This window comes from Equus asinus, chromosome 20, assembly GCF_041296235.1.
Source record: "Equus asinus isolate D_3611 breed Donkey chromosome 20, EquAss-T2T_v2, whole genome shotgun sequence".
In the NCBI taxonomy this organism is placed as follows: domain Eukaryota; kingdom Metazoa; phylum Chordata; class Mammalia; order Perissodactyla; family Equidae; genus Equus; species Equus asinus.
In genome coordinates this window covers 94,671,459-94,689,770 of record NC_091809.1, presented here as the reverse complement: position 1 = coordinate 94,689,770, position 18,312 = coordinate 94,671,459, and the positions used below count along the sequence as shown (strand labels likewise).

Genomic DNA, 18,312 nt, shown 5'->3' with positions numbered 1-18,312 from the left:
TCTAACAAAACATTCACAGGACTTCTGTGGTGAAAACTACAAAATGCTGATGAAAGAAGTCAAAAGGATCTAAGTGAACGGAGAGCCATGCCTCGGTCATCAATTGGAAGACTCATCACAGTAAAGATGGCAATTCTCCCCAAATTGATACGCAGTTTTAAGACTATTCCTATCAAAATTCCAGCAAGATCTTTGCAGGTATAGACAAGATTATTCTAAAATTTATATGAAAAGGCAAATAGCTAAAACCATTTTGAAAAAGAAAGATATTCGGAAGGAAATCCTTCTGCCCAATTTCAGCAATCAAGACTATAGGGTATTGGTGGAGGAATAGACACAATCAATGAAAAAGACCCACAGCAAATATGCCCAAATGATTTTTTTTTTCAAGATTGGCACCTGAGCTAACAACTGCTGCCCATCTTCTTCTTCTTTTTTTTTTTTTTTTTTTTTTCTGCTTTATCTTCCCAAACCCCCCATACATAGTTGTATATCTTAGTTGCAGGTCTTTCTAGTTGTGGGATGTGGGACGCTGCCTCAACGTGGCCTGACAAGCGGTGCCATGTCCGCGCCCAGGATCCCAACCCTGGGCCGCCGCAGCGGAGCGCACAAACTTAACCACTCGGCCACGGAGCCAGCCCCTGCCCAAATGATTTTTGACAAAGGATCAAAAGCAATTCAGTGGAGGAAAGATATCCTTTTCAACAAATGGTACTGGAGCAATTGGACATACATGGGGGGACAAAAGAAGAAACTGAAGTGAAGTCTCACAATTTTATGAAAAAATTAACTCAAAGTGAATCATAGACTTAAATATAAAATGTAAAACTATAAAAATTCTAGGAAAAGTAGGAGAAAATCTTTAGGATCTGGGGCTGGGTAAGCAGTTCCTAGCAACACAAAGGCATGATCCATAAAAGGAAAACTTGTTAAATTGGACTTCATCAAAATTAAAAATTTTGCTCTGTGAAAGCCCAGGTGAAGAGGATGAAAAGACAAGCTACAAACTGGGAGAAAATATTTGCAAACCACTTATTTGACAAAGTACTAGTATCTATAATATATAAAGAACTCTCAAAACTCAACTGTAAAAAAGGAAATTTGGAGCCGGCCCAGTGGCACAGTGGTTAAGTTCGCACGTTGTGCTTCGGCAGCCCGGGGTTCACAGGTTCAGATCCTGGGTGCGGACATGGGACTGCTTGGCAAAGCCATGCTGTGGTAGGCATCCAACATATAAAGTAGAGGAAGATGGGCACGGATATTAGCTCAGGGCCAGTCTTCCTCAGCAAAATGAGGAGGATTGGCAGCAGTTAGCTCAGGGCTAATCTTCCTCAAAAAAAAAAAAAAGAAAGGAATTAAAAAATGAACAAACACATGAAAAGATATTTCATCAATGAGGCTATACAGATGGCAAATAAGCACATGCAAAGATGTCCAACTTCATTAACAACTGGGGAAATGCAAATTAAAACCACAACGAGGTATCACTATGCATTTATCAGAATGGCTAAAATGTCAAATTGAGACAACACCAAAAGCTAACGAGAATGCAAAAAAACTGGATCACTCACACATTGCTGGTGCAAATATAAAATGGTACAGCTACACCGGAAAACAGTTTGGCAGTTTCTTTGAAAACTAGATGTGCAACTACCATACATACAGTTGCACGTTTAGGCACTTATCCTGCAGAAATGAAAACCCATGTTCACATAAAAACCTGTACACAAATGTTTGTAACAGCTTTATTCATAACAGCAAAAAACCGAAATTACCCAGATGTCCTTCAATGAGTGAATGGTTAAACAAATTGTGGTACATCCATACCAGGGAATACTGCTCAGCAATAAAAAAGAACAAATGATCAATACACAATCTGGGTGAATCTCCAGAGAATTATGCCAAATGAAAATATCCAAGCTCAAAAAAGTTACCTACTGTATGATTCCATTTGTATGATTGTATTTATATGACATTCTCGAAATGACAAAATTATAAAAATGGAGAACAGATTAAGCGGTTGCCAGGGGTTAACTAGGGGTGGGATCAGGAAAGAAGTGAATATGGCTCACAAAGGGCAACGTGAGGGATCCTTGTGGTGATGGAAATGCTCTTTATCTTGACTACATCCATGTCAATATCCTGCTTAGGATATTGTCCTATAGTTTTACAAGATGTTACCAATGGGGAAAAGTGAGCAAAGGATACATGGGATCTCTCTGTATTCTTTCTTACAACTTCATGCAAATTTGTAATTATTATAAAAAACTTTATTTTTTTTATCTTAAAAAATAACTGTAAAAAGTAATAGCAATCAAGTTTGGGAGTGGAAAGTGGTAAGTGGATGGGTGTATAGAAGAAACGAAAATGAGAGACTGGTGTAATTGTTGAAGCTTGGAAATGGGTAGTTGGAAGTTCATAACCATTCTGTTCACTTTCTATATGTTTGAAATTTTGCATAATAAAAGGAAAATAAAAGAGACACTGAGAGAAGAGACTTAATAAATAAGTCACCCAAGTAAATAAATAAAGAACTCTTCTCTCATCAGTAACAAACAATTAGAAACTAGAATGAAAAAATCCCATTCATAACAACCATAACTATAAAATATCAGGGAATTAACTGTGTAAGAAATGTTAAGATTTAGATAAATAAAACTATGTAAATAAAATGAAAATGCTAAAAGAAGACCTAAATAATGGGCCTAAACAAATGAAAAACACACAACGCTAGAGAACGAAAAGAATCAATATTATAAAAATGCCAACTCTCCTACATTTAATCTATAAATTAAGTCCAATCCCAACCAAAATCCCAACATTATTATTCATAGAATTTGAAAGTTTATTCTAATGTTTATTGTACAAGAAAAAATGCACAAGATATAGCCCTGCAATTTATGGGGGAAAAAATGAGGGGGAACTTTCTATACCAGATATTAAGATAGATTATAAAGTTGTGTAAATAGTAAAAGTAAAGTAATGCAATATTAAACCAGAAATAGGAAAATAGCTCTGTCTAGAAAGAGAATCAAGACATGAATGTTTGATATTTTTGAAAGATGGCATCTGAAACCATTGAGATGAAAATGAACTAGCTAGCATATGATTTGAAACATTTGGAAAAATACTGAAGTAGGTTCCTTTTTCACAGCTATTCAGAATAACACACTCTACAAGGATTAAAGAGCACTTGGTGCTTTCAAAAATAATAGAAAAAAAGTAGAGAATACTTTTTTCTAATCTTTGGGCAGAAATGCTGGAAGAATTTCCTTCTTAAGCAAGACACAAGTCCCAGAAGCCATAAACGAAAAGATTGATTTCATAAATATTAAAAATTTCTCCTTAGGGGAAAAAAATTAACAGTAAGTTGGGAGAAACATGCCTAACACAGCATTCATAATCACAATATTTTAAGAAATTTTACAAAACCCTAAGAAACAGAAAACCAGCCAATAGGGAAAATGAAAAAGCCTCTGAACATGTAATTCATGGAAGAGTAAATATGAATGGTTGATAAACTTATAAAAAGATGCTTAACCTCATTAATAATAAGAAAATGCAAATTAAAATGAGAGTTTTTAATCTATAAAATTGCAAAATTTAGAAAGATTGATAATATACAAAACAATATTGGCACAGATACGGGAGATAAGAATGCTCATGCACTATTTATGGAAGTGAAAATTGGTATGGCCTTTGGGTGCACAATTTAACACAGACCCTTTAAGGTTTGAAATTTAAGCCAGTTATTCCTCCTCAGGAATCTAACCTACAGAAGTACAGAAATAGACACACAAAGATGTATACACAAGGACATTATTGTAGCACTGTTTCTAATGCTGAAGCATTACAGATATTAGCATCTAAGTATCTTTCCATAAAGGAACGATTTAATAAACCAAGTAGAATACTCTGCAACTGTTAAAAAGAAAGGTAGAGTTTAACATGCCAACGTGAAAATATCTTCAAGGCATATTGATAAGGCCAAAACATGCTGCAGAATAATTTATAAAATATGCATATCAAAAAATTACACACATCTGTATGCATACATATGTATCTGTACATATAAAAAACTATTAACTGTGATTACCTTTGGTGAGTGAGGAGAATGGGAGGGATGGGAAGAGATAAAATGAGATCATACTTCTTTTTTTTTTGCTCAATTCTGCACTTAAAAAATTATAATAAGAATAATTTCTTGTGAAATGTTTGTAATTACGGGTTTTTAAAGAATACATGCCACATGGGAAGAGCTCAAAGCTTCTCAGAGCAATGGTACTGGGTATAAATTCAAGACACTGATGTTACCATTGTTCTTATTAGCAGTGTCCTTACCCTTCGCAACTATCAACACTGATAGGCTTTTCATCAGAGAAAGTCAAACAGGATTTACAAATAGAGGCTCATTTATTCACAGAGCACACCTTTGAAGCAAGGCTATAACTCCAAAGTACAGACATCATAAATGACTTGTCCACATTTTCAAACAAGGCAGGAAATGATCCAGAGCCAGGACTCCACTCCGGTACGAATAAATATATATACTGGCGCTCCCCACAGCACCATAAATAACCCCATCCCCTGGCATTTCAGTCTCTCCCGAAGTAACTGAGTGTTTAAATGACTTGCAAACCTTCACTTTGGCTTTAAAAATTGCCTATGTCTGGCATTCTTTTTAAAGGAAAGGCTTTTAAAAGTTTAACATGAACCTTCCAAGGAAAGTAAGAGAGGAAGATTAGTTTTCACCTTCTATAAGAGGACAACCCTGGAAGAACATAGTGCTTTTCCAAATGACAGCTCAGATCATTTTATTTAGCCTAAGATCAATAACCTAGCAGGAGTACTCTATAAGTGCATTCCCCTAATTCTGAAAACTTTCTAAAGAAAAGGATGCATAAAAGACACTGATCTGAATCAGGAAAACAAGCACTGCCTCTCCCAATGACCGTACGTGTGACTATGCGTAACTCCACCAACTTCTCTGAACCTCAGATTCCTCATTTGTAAAACGGTAATAAGAATACCTCCCTGCTTAACTAAGTGGGTTGTCTCGAGGTTCAAATAAGAGAGATTGTGACGCTGCTCTGTAAAGCACGAAGTTCCAGGTAAATTATTATTTATGCATGAAGGCTGAGTTCTCCATATAAGTATACTTCCTGCCTCTCCAGAATGTGAGAACATATCTGACTTGCCGTGTTCAAGCCTCTCAATTTGGGCCCGAATAATCCATTCTTTCTAGACCAACAGGTCTCAACTGCAGTGTCTAGAAAAGAAGTATGTGGCATTTATTTGTAAGCTATGACACGATTTAAAGCGACAAAGTGACTTAAGCCTTTTATAAATTAAAGAGGATTATACTAGAGATGTTACCCAGTGCAATATCCCATAGTCCTTTTCTGAGTGAACTGCCCCCTCCTTCAGCTTCTGCTGCTCCCACGATCCTTCCTTAACTACAGCCAGAGCTGGATTAAAAGGTGGGCAGCTGGGCAGTTGCCCAAACCATTATTCTATAAGGGATGCTGAAATATCACTGGAATAATTAGTAACTATAGAAACAAAGAAGGCTTCCACAGGCAAATTCTTACATGGGTGGCGAAATACAAACTTGCCAGTTTGAAATACAGTACAGGGAAGTGGAAACAAAAAACAATGGTATCAATCTAACATTTTTGGATGCTTATTGCATACCAGGCCCTATACCAAGTGCTTTACATGTATGATTTCATTTAAACTCAACAATAAGTGTATATTGTTTTTAAACCTATTTTTCAGATGAGGAAATTGAGATGTGTCCAAGACTGCGCAAGTAGCAGATGGTGGAGGTACAGTTTGAAACCAATCTTCCTCCCGGTCCTGTACTCACTGTGCCTCATAGCCCTCCCCAAGTCTAGCTAACTCTGTTGTATTTATGCAGGAACAATTAGATGAAATTCATCAAGCAGACTAAATCTGAAACCAGGTAATTCGTGGATACTGCTGTTGGCCAGGAACCAGTGATCAAGTTTAGAATACAAATTTCACACCTTTTAATAGGTCTTCAAAGAACATGTCTGGTTTCAAAAAATTGCAAAAGAAAAGTGAAAAGAGAATAGAAACTATTTTTAAAAATGAAACATATCACCAAATTGCTTCAAAATACTGACACCGCTTAGGGACCTGTCTATAATTTTAATTGATTGAAAACTAAGTTTCTCAGTGCCCCCATCAAATAAATGTTGAACAAATATTTAAAGAATACTTTTGAAAGGTGCATGAGTTCACATTCAATTGTAAATAACAGATTTCACTCCAGCTAATTTAAACAGAAAGGGATTTACTAGGAGGAATTAGGGATTTATAAAACCACTAGAAGGAATAGTGGAACAGAGTTGAGGCTGCGCTTTCAGGAACTTCCAGAACACTATTACAGAACTGGCCCATCATGGGCACCATGCTTCTGCCACACTTATGGAACTGGGGAATCAGGAAGCCATCTCCATAGCACTGACTCTGTCACAATCTGAATCAGCAAAATGGATGCCCTGCTCCCTGTCTCTCATAACCCGTGAAATTTAGGGAGCGAACGCTGGGACCTCTGCTATAGCTGTTTCAGACAAACCAGCATCTGCCAGTGGAAAATACAGAAGTGGCAGAAATACATCCTCCACCTCAGAATGTTCACTTTTAACTTCCATATCTCACTAGGGTATATCTGTTTTACAAAACTTAGTTTTTATGAATCTGAGCTGTAAGGACTTCTGGGAAATGTAGTCTCTAGGTTTCCAGCCTCAAGCAATAAAATTTGCTAGATGGGAGTTGTAATTGAGTTGAGTGCATCAATCTGTGATGTCAGCTACAATCAGACACCACATTATTAGAACCCCTGTAGAGCACCCACCCATCTTGTTCTACCTCTGGCAAGAGTTCAGAGTAGGGACTCCATTTAAGGACAGCCCACCCAAAGGTTGGTCAGTGGTAAGTGACCTGATGAAAAAACATAACTTGGGACCATATTCTTCTCTCGGGATTTTGGGATCAGGACACTGAAGGATTGAGCCAATAAACTGGGGGCTTTATATATTTTAGGTTAAGTAGATTTGGAGTTGAAACAATGATGTCATGTGTGAGCAAATAGCTTTATACACATATTCAATAAGAAATATGAAGGTAAATACCAAAAAATATGGCATAAAATGTTCCAAGTGGTTGCATCTGAAGAAAGGGCCAAGGAATTTCTTTTGTTGTTGCTTGTAATCCTTTTAGTGCTACTTGAATTTTTAAACTTTATGCTTGCATTGCTGAGATAAAAGTTAAAATTAAAAACAAAACAACAAAATGAATACCCTAAACTCAGGCCTTTGAGCCAGAACAACTAACCTACATGTCACATGACCACTAGCTGGAGAGAGGGAGCTCCAGACAATCCAGTCCTCACTTGCCCCACTTCCCAGTGAGAACCTCCACCGCTGTAAAGCTGAAATAAATAAAAATAAAAACCAGTTTAGTGAGAACCTTGAATGCCAAGCCAAGGAGGTGATCACCTCAGTAAGAGGGATAAGTTTTGAGTAAGGGAATGACTCCAATGTGTGTAGAGTGCTTATCTGTGTGCAGAATAAATTTGATAGAGATTGAAGGTAGCCAGGAGATTCGTCAGGAGATTAATAATAGGATCCTGAACTAAATTGACGGCAGTGGAATTAGAGAGAAAAGGTTGGACAAAGAGAGAAAACAATAAAGGACTCTTTGGTAGCTGATCAGATGAGGGGCAAGGAGAGTAAATTTAGTGGGTATCTTCCCCTTTTCCAGAATCTCTTCCTTTCTAGGATTGCCCCTCACCCATTCCATGAGATTCTGGGGGTGAATCAGAACAAATTCATGTCCTCAAAACTACAGGAGGTACGTGTCCCAAGTTGACCACTGAGAGGACTCTTTCCTTGGACAGTGTGCTTGGTTCACAGGCATAACCCAAACTGAAGGAAAGACCTTTCTGGGAACCTTTCTCCCAATGCTCTTGGGGGAGCTCTGTTTCACTGTAAGTTTTGGGATGCCAGAGGCCATCATACTGCCATTCAGAGAGGGCCTATTAAGCCATAAAGAGTCAAACAGGGCCCTGACAACATCATTTGAGCCACTGGACCCATCTACACCTGTACCAAAGGAGTTTTTAGTAATGCAAGCCAAGAAATTAACTTTTTTGCTCATGGATTGGATTTCTATCATTTGCAACAGAAAGAGGATTTATTAACAGAGAGTCAAAGATGGCTTAATTTACATATCAGCAAATATTTACATTGTATCTGCCAAATGAACAGTTTAATCTCCAGTACAGTGGTAGGTAAAAAGGAATTCTCAGACACACTCCATACACCTTGTGATCTATTCCAGTTTTGTCACCGATTATCAATGTGACATCAAAGTCATGCAATAGCTCTGGAGTTGGTTCTTCTCTTCTAGAGAACTGAGGAAAGGGGAGATTACATTGTTTATTTTCTAAAGATTTTCTTCAGCTCTAAAGTTTTATGATTCTAAGCCATGACGTAGAAGAAGCAGTGAGTCACTGAAGGTTCCAAAATATGAAAGATTAGTACGCAAAACCAACTAAATGGAAAGAGACTGGAAGCTAGCAAGACTGTGGCAATAATTTAGAGGGAACATTTCTTGAGCCTGGTCCAGAGAACATGCAAGTGTGATGGAGGGAACGGGATGAACCTAAGAGACATTAGAAGAAAGTAACAATCTTATGCCTGTATATATGGAATATGAAGGTGAGGCAAGAGTAACCATTGACTTCAAGTTTGCTAGTTTGGGATATTAAAAGAATAATAAAATCTTTAACAAAAATAAGGTCGTTGGGAAAGGACAAGTATTGGGAAAGTATTAGTAAAGTTTTAAACATGCTGAATCTAAGCTGTTAGTATATATTGAAATAGTCTACGGCCTTGAAAATGTGGAACTGATGTTCAAGTGGGAAGTCAGGGCTCATGTTATATTTTTGAGAACATTGAATGTAGTGGGAATAGTGAAAGTCCTAGAAGTGAATAAAAGCTACAAAAAACATTAATAATTGACATGATTAGTTTGTTTATTAATAGGCAAAATATGTTAAAGTTGTAAACTTGTATTTCTTTTTTTTTTAAAGATTGGCACCTCAGCTAACATCTGTTGCCAATCTTTTTTTTCTTCCTCTTCCTCTTCCTCTTCCTCTTCCTCTTCCTCTTCCTCTTCTTCTTCTTCTTCTCCTCCCCAAAGCCCCCCAGTACATAGTTGTATATTCTAGTTGCAAGTCCTTCTGGTTGTGCTATGTGGGACGCCACCTCCACATGGCCTGATGAGCAGTGCCATGTCCGCGCCCAGGATCCGAACCAGCAAAGTCCTGGGCCACTGAAGCAGAGCTCGCATGCTTAACCACTCGGCAATGGGGCCGGCCCCTAAACTTGTATTTCTTAAGCCTTTAAGCTCAATCTATAAATCTTGTTAGTCTATTTATAAATCTCATAATCTTTGCATAAAAATATGGATGATCATTTTCACTTATTCTCTGACTACAATTTAATTAATTCACAAGCTTAACAGACTAAACACTTCTTAAATATCTAACATCGTTTGCATACTCAACTAATCAAATTTTCTGAGATATTTTAAACTACTATTACAAATGTAATATATCTAACATCTAGCCAGTAAAATCTTTATACGCACTTACGTAACTCTTGTAAACCTAATAGCAATAAATCAATCTCATGCATGTGGTCATGAAATTCTCTTAAATGTTTCATACATATTAAAAGTTGACAAATCACACCATACCACAATTATCATATACCTAAAGGTTACACATTATGGCAGACATGGAGATGTGCCACTCAGATCCTTCAAGAAAGGACTTGCCACCCTGCTCAGGGACCAGTAGCATGATCAGCAGATGGCCTCAGCTGTCAGCTTATTCAAGGTCTGCTTCGTCTGCAGTCCCGCCCTTCCCAGGGCAGCCAAGGTATATTGAGAGATGGAGAAGTATAAAGGGCAAGGTGGGACACTCTGACCTACAGTATTGGCTCCAGAGCTCCCTGTCTTCTGTTCTGGCAAACCTAACTGCAACTCAAACTAACTCATGCAACCAGTGTGAACAGAATTGCCATCTCAGACCTCTTACAGCAACTGAGGCTGCAGATTCAGGCTATCAAGTCAAAATTCTTGTCACTGCTTCCCCTGATGATTTTACTTGAGCCCCAGCTAACAAACCGAGTTCCTTTCTAATGATGAGGCTCTACCTGCTTACCCAATAGATTATTGCAATCTTATTCACAATAGTTTTCTGCCTAATATAAGTTTGCACGCATACATGCGCACACACATACACACACACACCCCACCCAGACACACATGCCTTGTAGTTCCCCCAGTCAGCATCGTACCTAATCTAGGCTCCGCCACCAACTAGCTTTGGGAACTTGAGTAAGTTATTTACCAACCTGTGTTCAATTTCCTTCTCCGTAAAACAGGAACTATCATCCGATAGGGTTGTTGTGAAGAGTAAATGAGCTAATACATTAAAAAGTGTGTAGAACAGCCCCTGGCCCATACTATATATTCAATAAACGATAGCTAGCTATTATCATTCATGGTCTGAGTTCTACATTGTCTATACACTTTCTTATCTGTCTCATCAACCAACATTCTGTAACAATTTATTGACTAAGCGATTACAGAAAAAGTTCTTATGTCTCATGCCCCTTAATTACCAGACCCTTCAGATTTTTAGGACCTAAGTTAAGTCCTAGACTTGACTTTAGTTGAACTTGTTTCAACACTATTCTTCCCATCAGTTGAATGTTGTGGGTTTTCCCAATTCATGAAGATGTAGACCAGATGTGTGTAGATTCAACTGGGAGCACAAATGTAAAAGTTTTTTCTGAAGTACAAAACATACGAAAATATGGGCTATGATTCCAATGAAGCTAGACAACCCTTGCAATTACAAAATGAAATTCTTTGCTCTTCAAGCAAAACTGCATCCCCTTCCCCAAAAATGATTTCCACCTTTGCGGTTGAAGTTCAGATGAACCTGATTCAACAGGAATAACGTAAAAATAATAACGAAGACACATGGATAGGCTACTACACGGCAAAGATCTGAAGATGTTGAAATGACTTTAAAACAAGACCAAATGTTGGTTTCTATTATCAGTCCTAAGAAATCGTCTATGCAGTCCTGAAAATTGTGTTAAGAGTTAGGTTTCTTTCAGCGCCTAAGAGATTTGTTCACACATCAAAGAAGCATACTTAAGAAAAACAAAAGCTGCCCTTGCTTTTGACTACAAATCCTGTCATTGGTGCAGTACCTGAAAAAATGATTCCATTTTGAGCTATTTCCATGGGGCCTCAAAAACGCCAAAATATTGCAAACAATGGGACCTACTGTTTAATGCTATTAGTACTTTAACAAATTACCCCCAAGAAGTGTATATATTTCAAGGTGCCAGTTCGGAAAAACCGACTCCAGGTCTCCAGGACGCAATTCACATTTGGGAAATACACAGCCTGCAGCGTTGCTTCTGCGGCGTTGTTTTTAAAAGTGACAAATAAAAATGGCAAGTAATAGGATATATTGGAGTATATGAGGAAGCCATTTTGTGTAAACCTAATTTGGCCTGACCTTGTCTCTCCAAAAGGGCCTGACCGAGGCCACTGAACATGCATTGTATATCTGCTTTAGAGATTCCCTATGGCAAGAGCAAAAGGCCCTTGAGATAAAGGTACAACTTCCCTCCCCCTCCCAACTTGGTGTCTCCTTTAGGATTAAGTATCTTTCCTTAGGCTAGAAACTGATTGCTGCGCTCACCTGTGACCGCCCAGCTTAAGACAATAGACTTGCCTCCTGCTACGCCCACCAAGATAGCAGACCCACTACCTGCTGTGTCCATCAAGCGCTGTGCAGACAGGGCAATCTTGTGACTATTGTGGGAGGGACATTTCAATCACATGTGAAACACCCTCTTTGAGCGTATATAACCACTCTGTGCACCCCCACTTATTTGGCGTGCTCTGTTCCTTTGTGGAAAGACTCTCCCGGGTTATAATCCTAAAATTTAAGCTCAGAATAAACTCACCCAAATTTTCATTTATAGATTGGTTATGGATTATTTTCATCAACAAAAGTAAGGGAGGGGGAACCAGGCTTAAAACACCGGAGTGCAGCAGATAGCAAACTGTGCAGGCGGCCGGGCGCTCCTTCGGGGCAGAGGCTCCCATCCTTCCCCCGGACCCTGCGGAGACGCCGCGACCCCTCATCCTCCCACGCGGCGCTCCCGGGCTCCTCCTGGGTCCGGGGTCACCCATAGCCCCGGCGGGGGCAGCGCTCTCACGCCCCGCCCGCAAGGAGCCCGGACACGCCAGCAGGACGGAGAAGGGAGTGGGCGTTTTCTGCCCCGATTCCAGTGGGAAAACGAGGAAAGGAGGAGGCTGGGGCTTGGGCCTGGGGTGCGGCTGGAGGAACAAAGAGGTCGCGAAAGCACCAGCCGCCGAGGCGCAGCGAACGCGCTCAAACCGCCGCCGCCTGCGCAAGCGCCCGTGCTTAAGCGCATGCAGATACTGGAGTCCAATGCAGCCCTACAAGATCACAGACGCTATCTGGTGGCACCCAGGAATCTGCATTCTACACAAGCACCCGGGCAGACACGGGCCGAGGAAAGTTTGAAAACAATCGCTTCACGTTGGCACCACCCAGCCTCCCTGCTCCCACGAATCCAGCGCGGCGGCCAGGCTCGGCCGCACCTCAACCGAGCTTGGTCCTTTCCTTTGGTCCCGCCCTGCTGCTCAGCGCGGATTGGTGGCGGGGAGCAACTCTGGCGCTGACTGGGCGGCGGCAGAGTCGCTCGCGGAGACAGTAAGTTCGGGTGCCCCAGAGTGCTAAATTTATCTTCAGAGGAGCGACCGCGCCAGCTGCGAATCGGATCTTTATGGAGGTGGCATAGGCGAGATCCCTGAGCCGAGAGCATCACCCTGTCCCCAAATCCTTCTTTCCTCTGTTTTGTTTTTCATTCCCCCTTCCCCCACCCCCCTCCAGTCCGCGACGACTGGCTCTTGACCCCGTTCAGGCCTCGGTGAAGGTGAGGACCAGAGTCGCCCCGGCGGCTGAGTGGCGCGCTCTGAAATGGCCGCTGCCGGAGCTGTTTAAAATGGCGGCCGCAGGCTCGGCCGGGAGCGCGGCCCTGCCCTGCAGCCGGGCCGCCGCGGAGCCCGCTCTCCCCGTCACCGATGGAGATGGAGGAGAAAGATAGGATTGGGTGCCGAGACGAGTTCATGGGGTAGTGAGGTGAGGCGACGGCCCGGGGACGCGAGAGAAGCGTTGTGGAGGCGAGGGTGGCCGCCGACGGGAGTGAGCCCCGACTGCGGCGCTTTGGGGGCAGCGCGCCCCTGTGCCCAGGAGCTGAGGGACAGCGGGCCCGGGCCGCACATCGAGGGGACCGTTGGAGAAAGCATAGCCGTGTTGGAAGCGATGCCCGTGCCCACCTCCTGCCTGGGCTGTCTGACCGGACTGCACTGCCACCCAGCCCTCCTGCCCTCGAGGGTATTGTTCAAAGCTGGAACCACCCGAGGGCGGGGGTGGATGCCTTGTGTCACCTGTCAATTTAAGTGGAAGCAGAGACGAGATGAGGGTCCCACTTCCCCCAGCCGTTTTCGGGGAGTGGAACGGAAACTTTACTCTCTAGGGACTCCAGACTCTTTGTCCTCGAGAGATCCGAGGACGCCCCTCTAAAAGAGGTGGGGACGAGGCCCTGCTTCCTACTCCGTTGTGTCCTCCTCTGGCAGCAAAGGAGAGGGGTCCTAATCTCTTAGGTCAACCGGCAGCTCCAGGAAGTTCTCTGTGGCTCAATCCAAATCGAGATTGTGGAAGGAGAATCTACTGCTATTTTGCTCCCAATAATGGTGAAGTAGGGCTGTCTGCTGATGCCAGTGGTAACCCACCGTAATCCATTTCTCTCTGCACCGCCCAACTCCTCGTCCCGGATATTTAGTGCTTGGGAAATTAAGAGTGTTAAGGAACACACCAGTGATAGCTTGGCACGTGGGCTATGCAGTCGAACATTTGGAGTTCTGTTCTTAGTTCTTCCCTTAGAAGATGTAACTTAGCAGGTGACATAACCTCTTTGTGTCTATCTGTTGGTCTCTAAAGTGGGGTTATTGATAGTCCCGGACTCTCAGGTTTGTTTTGAGGATTAAATGAGATAATCTATGAAGAATTCAGCAGTCACTGGCACATAGTAAACCATGCTCACTCCGTAAACATTAGTAACCTGAGGAGATGGAAATAGTTCTAGCAAAAGACATGTTTCGTGTAACGCTGGCATGTATAATTCCATTTTAGAATACTTTCACTGCTTAGTTTTAGCGATACTAAGATGTGACTGTACTTTGAACAGTTAGGTTTAGTATTTCTATGAAGTCAGTGGGGGAGGGAGCATCTCAAATCAATGAAATTACCAGTGTATTAGACAAGGTGAAATTTTAGCATTTTTACTATGCTACGCATCTTCTATTTCAGTCCAAGATGTGCATTACTGTGAAGAATCATGTGCACTGCCTGGATCTAAAATAAATTGCAATGAAAGGTCATCTTAGAGGTTTGTAGTTCTGCTTTTGCAGTGTCTAATTTTACTTTTTCTCATTCTAGGCTTTTGGTTACTCCCCTTCCACCCCATCCCTTAATTTTATTCTTTTGAAGAGTCTGCATCTCAAGCTGCTAAGGTGGAGAATGTGATTGCAGAAGGGAGCACTCCTCGTTTCAGGTATCTTACCCACCAGCTGTTGATAGGAAAACCGTTTTGATTCAAGATCTAACATGAAAATACAAACCTTACTCTGTAGCCAAATCAAAGTTTAAATTGAAAGTAGATATGTATGGACAGACACTAAATGTGTATGCCTTAACTTATAAACCTATTAGTAGCCTTTAGAGGTCCTAAAATTTGCATTACCTTTCCTTTTAATTAGACTTTTTTGTTTTTGTATGAGGAATAAACCTATTAAAATGAGAATGTATGTTCTCTTTAGGTTCTAGTTAAGCCTTCGCCTATACTGTAATGGGATGCAGAATAAACAGTAAAATATATATTACTTTGAATGAGTCTTAATTTGGATAATATGAATATTTATGTACTTTTAACTCCAGAGAAATAGTAGCAAACTTTTGATCTACAGTTTATTTTCAATGATAATATGTAGTATTTAAGATACAACCGAATTCTGTGTCTTGCAAAACTTTGAGCTGTGTTTGTTTTTAGTATGGCTCATCAAAATAGTTGCTAGCTCTGAAAGGAGCCTTGACATGTGTAATAGTATCAACAATGAATGTATCTAATGGCAGTAGGCGTTAGAAACCTAAGAGATTTCCAAGATACTATATACCATGAGTAGGGGTTGGTAATTATGGCCCGTATTGTTTTTGTAGATAGAGGTTTATTGGAACACAGCTGTGTCCATTCTTTTACGTATTATCTATGGCTGCTGCCACACTACAACTACAGAGTTGAGCAGTTGCAATAGACTGTGTGGCCCTTTACAGAAAAAGTTTGCCAACCCCTGCCATAGGACGTACTCCTCAAGGTCCCTTTCTTGAAAATACAACTTACCAGTTCTTCATTATTTCTTAGCCTAATGGTTCCCAAATTGTGTTTTATAGAATATTAATATTCTCTTAAGTTAATGTGTTCTGAGAAAAAGATCAATGCTAACAATTTTTCTTTATAGTTTATTTTAAAATATAAGTTTAAGACTACTAAACTCATTTCTATAGCTTTTATTTTTATGTGATAATCTACCTTTAAGAAAAGGTGTGCCATACCTGAGAACACCAGGAAGTCGCATGAGAGATCACCTGATAGACGAACGTGTGATGTTCCATCTGCGCATTGATGCTTAGGCAGCATTTACAAATTAACTGATGTGTTGCTATGTATCATCTCTTTGATGATTGCTCATCTTCTATGTATCCTGTCTTATAATTTCAATACATTTGTGATACTCAATGTTTATTCTAAATTAACCATGTTTTGTACTACAAATACATTGCCTATGGATCTGTTGCTGAAGCAAGGAAGTCTTAAACAAGAAGTAGAATCTTTTTGTTATCAAATTGTGTCTGAATCAAATGATCAAAAGGTTGGAATATTACAAGATGAAGATGAACAATTGCAGCCTTCAGTTTCTAAAAAATCAGAAGGTGAGCTTTCCAGGGTCAAATTTATGTCCAGTTCCAACAAAATAACATTTAGTAAGAAACCAAAAAGAAGAAAATATGATGAAAGTTATTTGTCTTTTGGATTTACTTACTTTGGAAATAGAGATGCACCTCATGCTCAGTGTGTGTTATGTAAGAAAATTTTATCAAATAGCTCTTTGGCCCCTAGTAAGCTTCGAAGACATTTGGAAACTAAACATGCTGCATATAAAGACAAAGACATCAGCTTTTTTAAGCAACATCTTGATTCACCTGAAAATAATAAACCCCCAACACCTAAAATTGTCAATACAGATAATGAAAGTGCTACAGAGGCATCGTACAATGTAAGTTACCATATAGCCCTGAGTGGAGAGGCTCATACTATTGGAGAATTGCTTATCAAGCCTTGTGCAAAGGATGTCGTGATGCGGATGTTTGATGAACAATACAGTAAAAAAATAGATGCGGTACAACTATCGAACAGTACCGTTGCACGCCGTATTAAGGATCTAGCTGCTGACATTGAAGAAGAGCTTGTTTGTAGACTGAAAATTTGTGATGGTTTTTCACTGCAACTAGATGAATCAGCTGATGTTTCAGGACTTGCTGTGCTGCTTGTGTTTGTTCGTTACAGGTTTAATAAGTCTATTGAGGAAGACCTACTCTTATGTGAATCTTTGCAAAGTAATGCTACTGGGGAAGAAATTTTCAACTGCATCAATGGTTTTATGCAGAGACATGAAATTGAATGGGAAAAATGTGTTGATGTTTGTAGTGATGCTTCTAGGGCAATGGATGGGAAAATTGCTGAGGCTGTCACCTTGATAAAATATGTGGCTCCCGAAAGCACCAGTAGTCACTGCCTATTGTATAGACATGCACTAGCAGTTAAAATAATGCCTACAACTCTGAAAAATGTGCTAGATCAGGCAGTACAAATCATCAATTATATTAAAGCTCGGCCACATCAGTCCAGACTACTAAAAATTTTATGTGAAGAAATGGGTGCCCAGCACACAGCACTTCTTCTGAATACAGAGGTGAGGTGGCTTTCCCGAGGTAAAGTTCTTGTAAGACTCTTTGAGCTTCGTCGTGAACTATTGGTTTTCATGGATTCTGCTTTTCGACTATCTGATTGTTTAACAAATTCATCGTGGCTGCTAAAACTTGCATATCTTGCAGATATTTTTACTAAATTAAATGAGGTTAATCTGTCAATGCAAGGAAAAAATGTGACAGTTTTTACAGTATTTGATAAAATGTCATCATTATTAAGAAAATTGGAATTTTGGGCTTCGTCTGTAGAAGAAGAAAATTTTGATTGTTTTCCTACCCTCAGTGACTTTTTGACTGAAATTAATTCTACAGTTGATAAAGATATTTGCAGTGCCATTGTGCAGCACCTAAGGGGTTTGCGCTCTACTCTCTTAAAATATTTTCCTGTAACAAATGACAATAATGCTTGGGTTAGAAATCCATTTACAGTAACTGTTAAGCCAGCCTCATTAGTAGCACGGGACTATGAGAGCCTGATTGATTTAACGTCTGATTCTCAAGTGAAACAAAATTTCAGTGAACTTTCACTAAATGATTTTTGGAGTAGCCTAATTCAAGAGTACCCAAGCATTGCAAGGCGTGCAGTTCGTGTACTTCTTCCTTTTGCTACAATGCACCTATGTGAAACAGGGTTTTCATATTATGCTGCAACAAAAACGAAATATAGGAAAAGACTTGATGCTGCACCTCATATGCGGATCCGACTTAGCAACATTACACCTAATATTAAGCGGATATGTGATAAAAAGACACAAAAACACTGTTCTCATTAAAACTGGAGGGTTTTGCATGTCTCAATAACCAAATATAAGACGAAAATAAACAATGATTTACTCCATCTCTGGTGTACTGAGGTTTGAAATAAAATGATTCAAATTTTTTATACTTCTTAGATTTTAAGAAAGCTAAAGTATCAGAAATGTAGACATTATTATTGGTATTTCTTCTTCACATTGTAATTTCAAAGGGCTCTGTGGTCGTGTCATAACCAGGAAATGTTGATCCACAAGATAAAGCCCCAGTCCCTTAGCATAACATATCTCTTCAGGATC

At 40.1% G+C, this 18,312-nt stretch overlaps 1 protein-coding gene across 8 annotated transcripts; it reads left to right on the top strand.

Moving 5' to 3' along the window:
- The first annotated feature begins 12,861 nt into the window (after nt 1-12,861).
- ZBED5 (zinc finger BED-type containing 5) lies at nt 12,862-18,098 on the top strand. Of its 8 annotated transcripts, none has more exons than XM_070491100.1 (3): nt 12,862-13,091; nt 14,657-14,771; nt 15,816-18,098. In XM_070491100.1, exon 3 carries the CDS (start codon nt 15,952-15,954, stop codon nt 18,031-18,033), a length of 2,082 nt encoding a protein of 693 aa, XP_070347201.1. In that variant the 5' UTR covers nt 12,862-13,091; nt 14,657-14,771; nt 15,816-15,951; the 3' UTR covers nt 18,034-18,098. The 8 variants fall into 8 exon arrangements, with proteins under 8 accessions (XP_070347201.1, XP_014699663.1, XP_014699662.1 ...); XM_014844177.3 differs by having other exon boundaries at nt 15,779-18,098; XM_014844176.3 differs by having other exon boundaries at nt 12,886-13,091; nt 15,811-18,098.
- The last annotated feature ends 214 nt before the right edge of the window (nt 18,099-18,312 follow it).

What these genes read in the sequence shown, in the direction of transcription:
- ZBED5 (XM_070491100.1), top strand. Translation starts at nt 15,952, where the DNA reads ATGATTGCTCATCTTCTATGTATCCTGTCTTATAATTTCAATACATTT.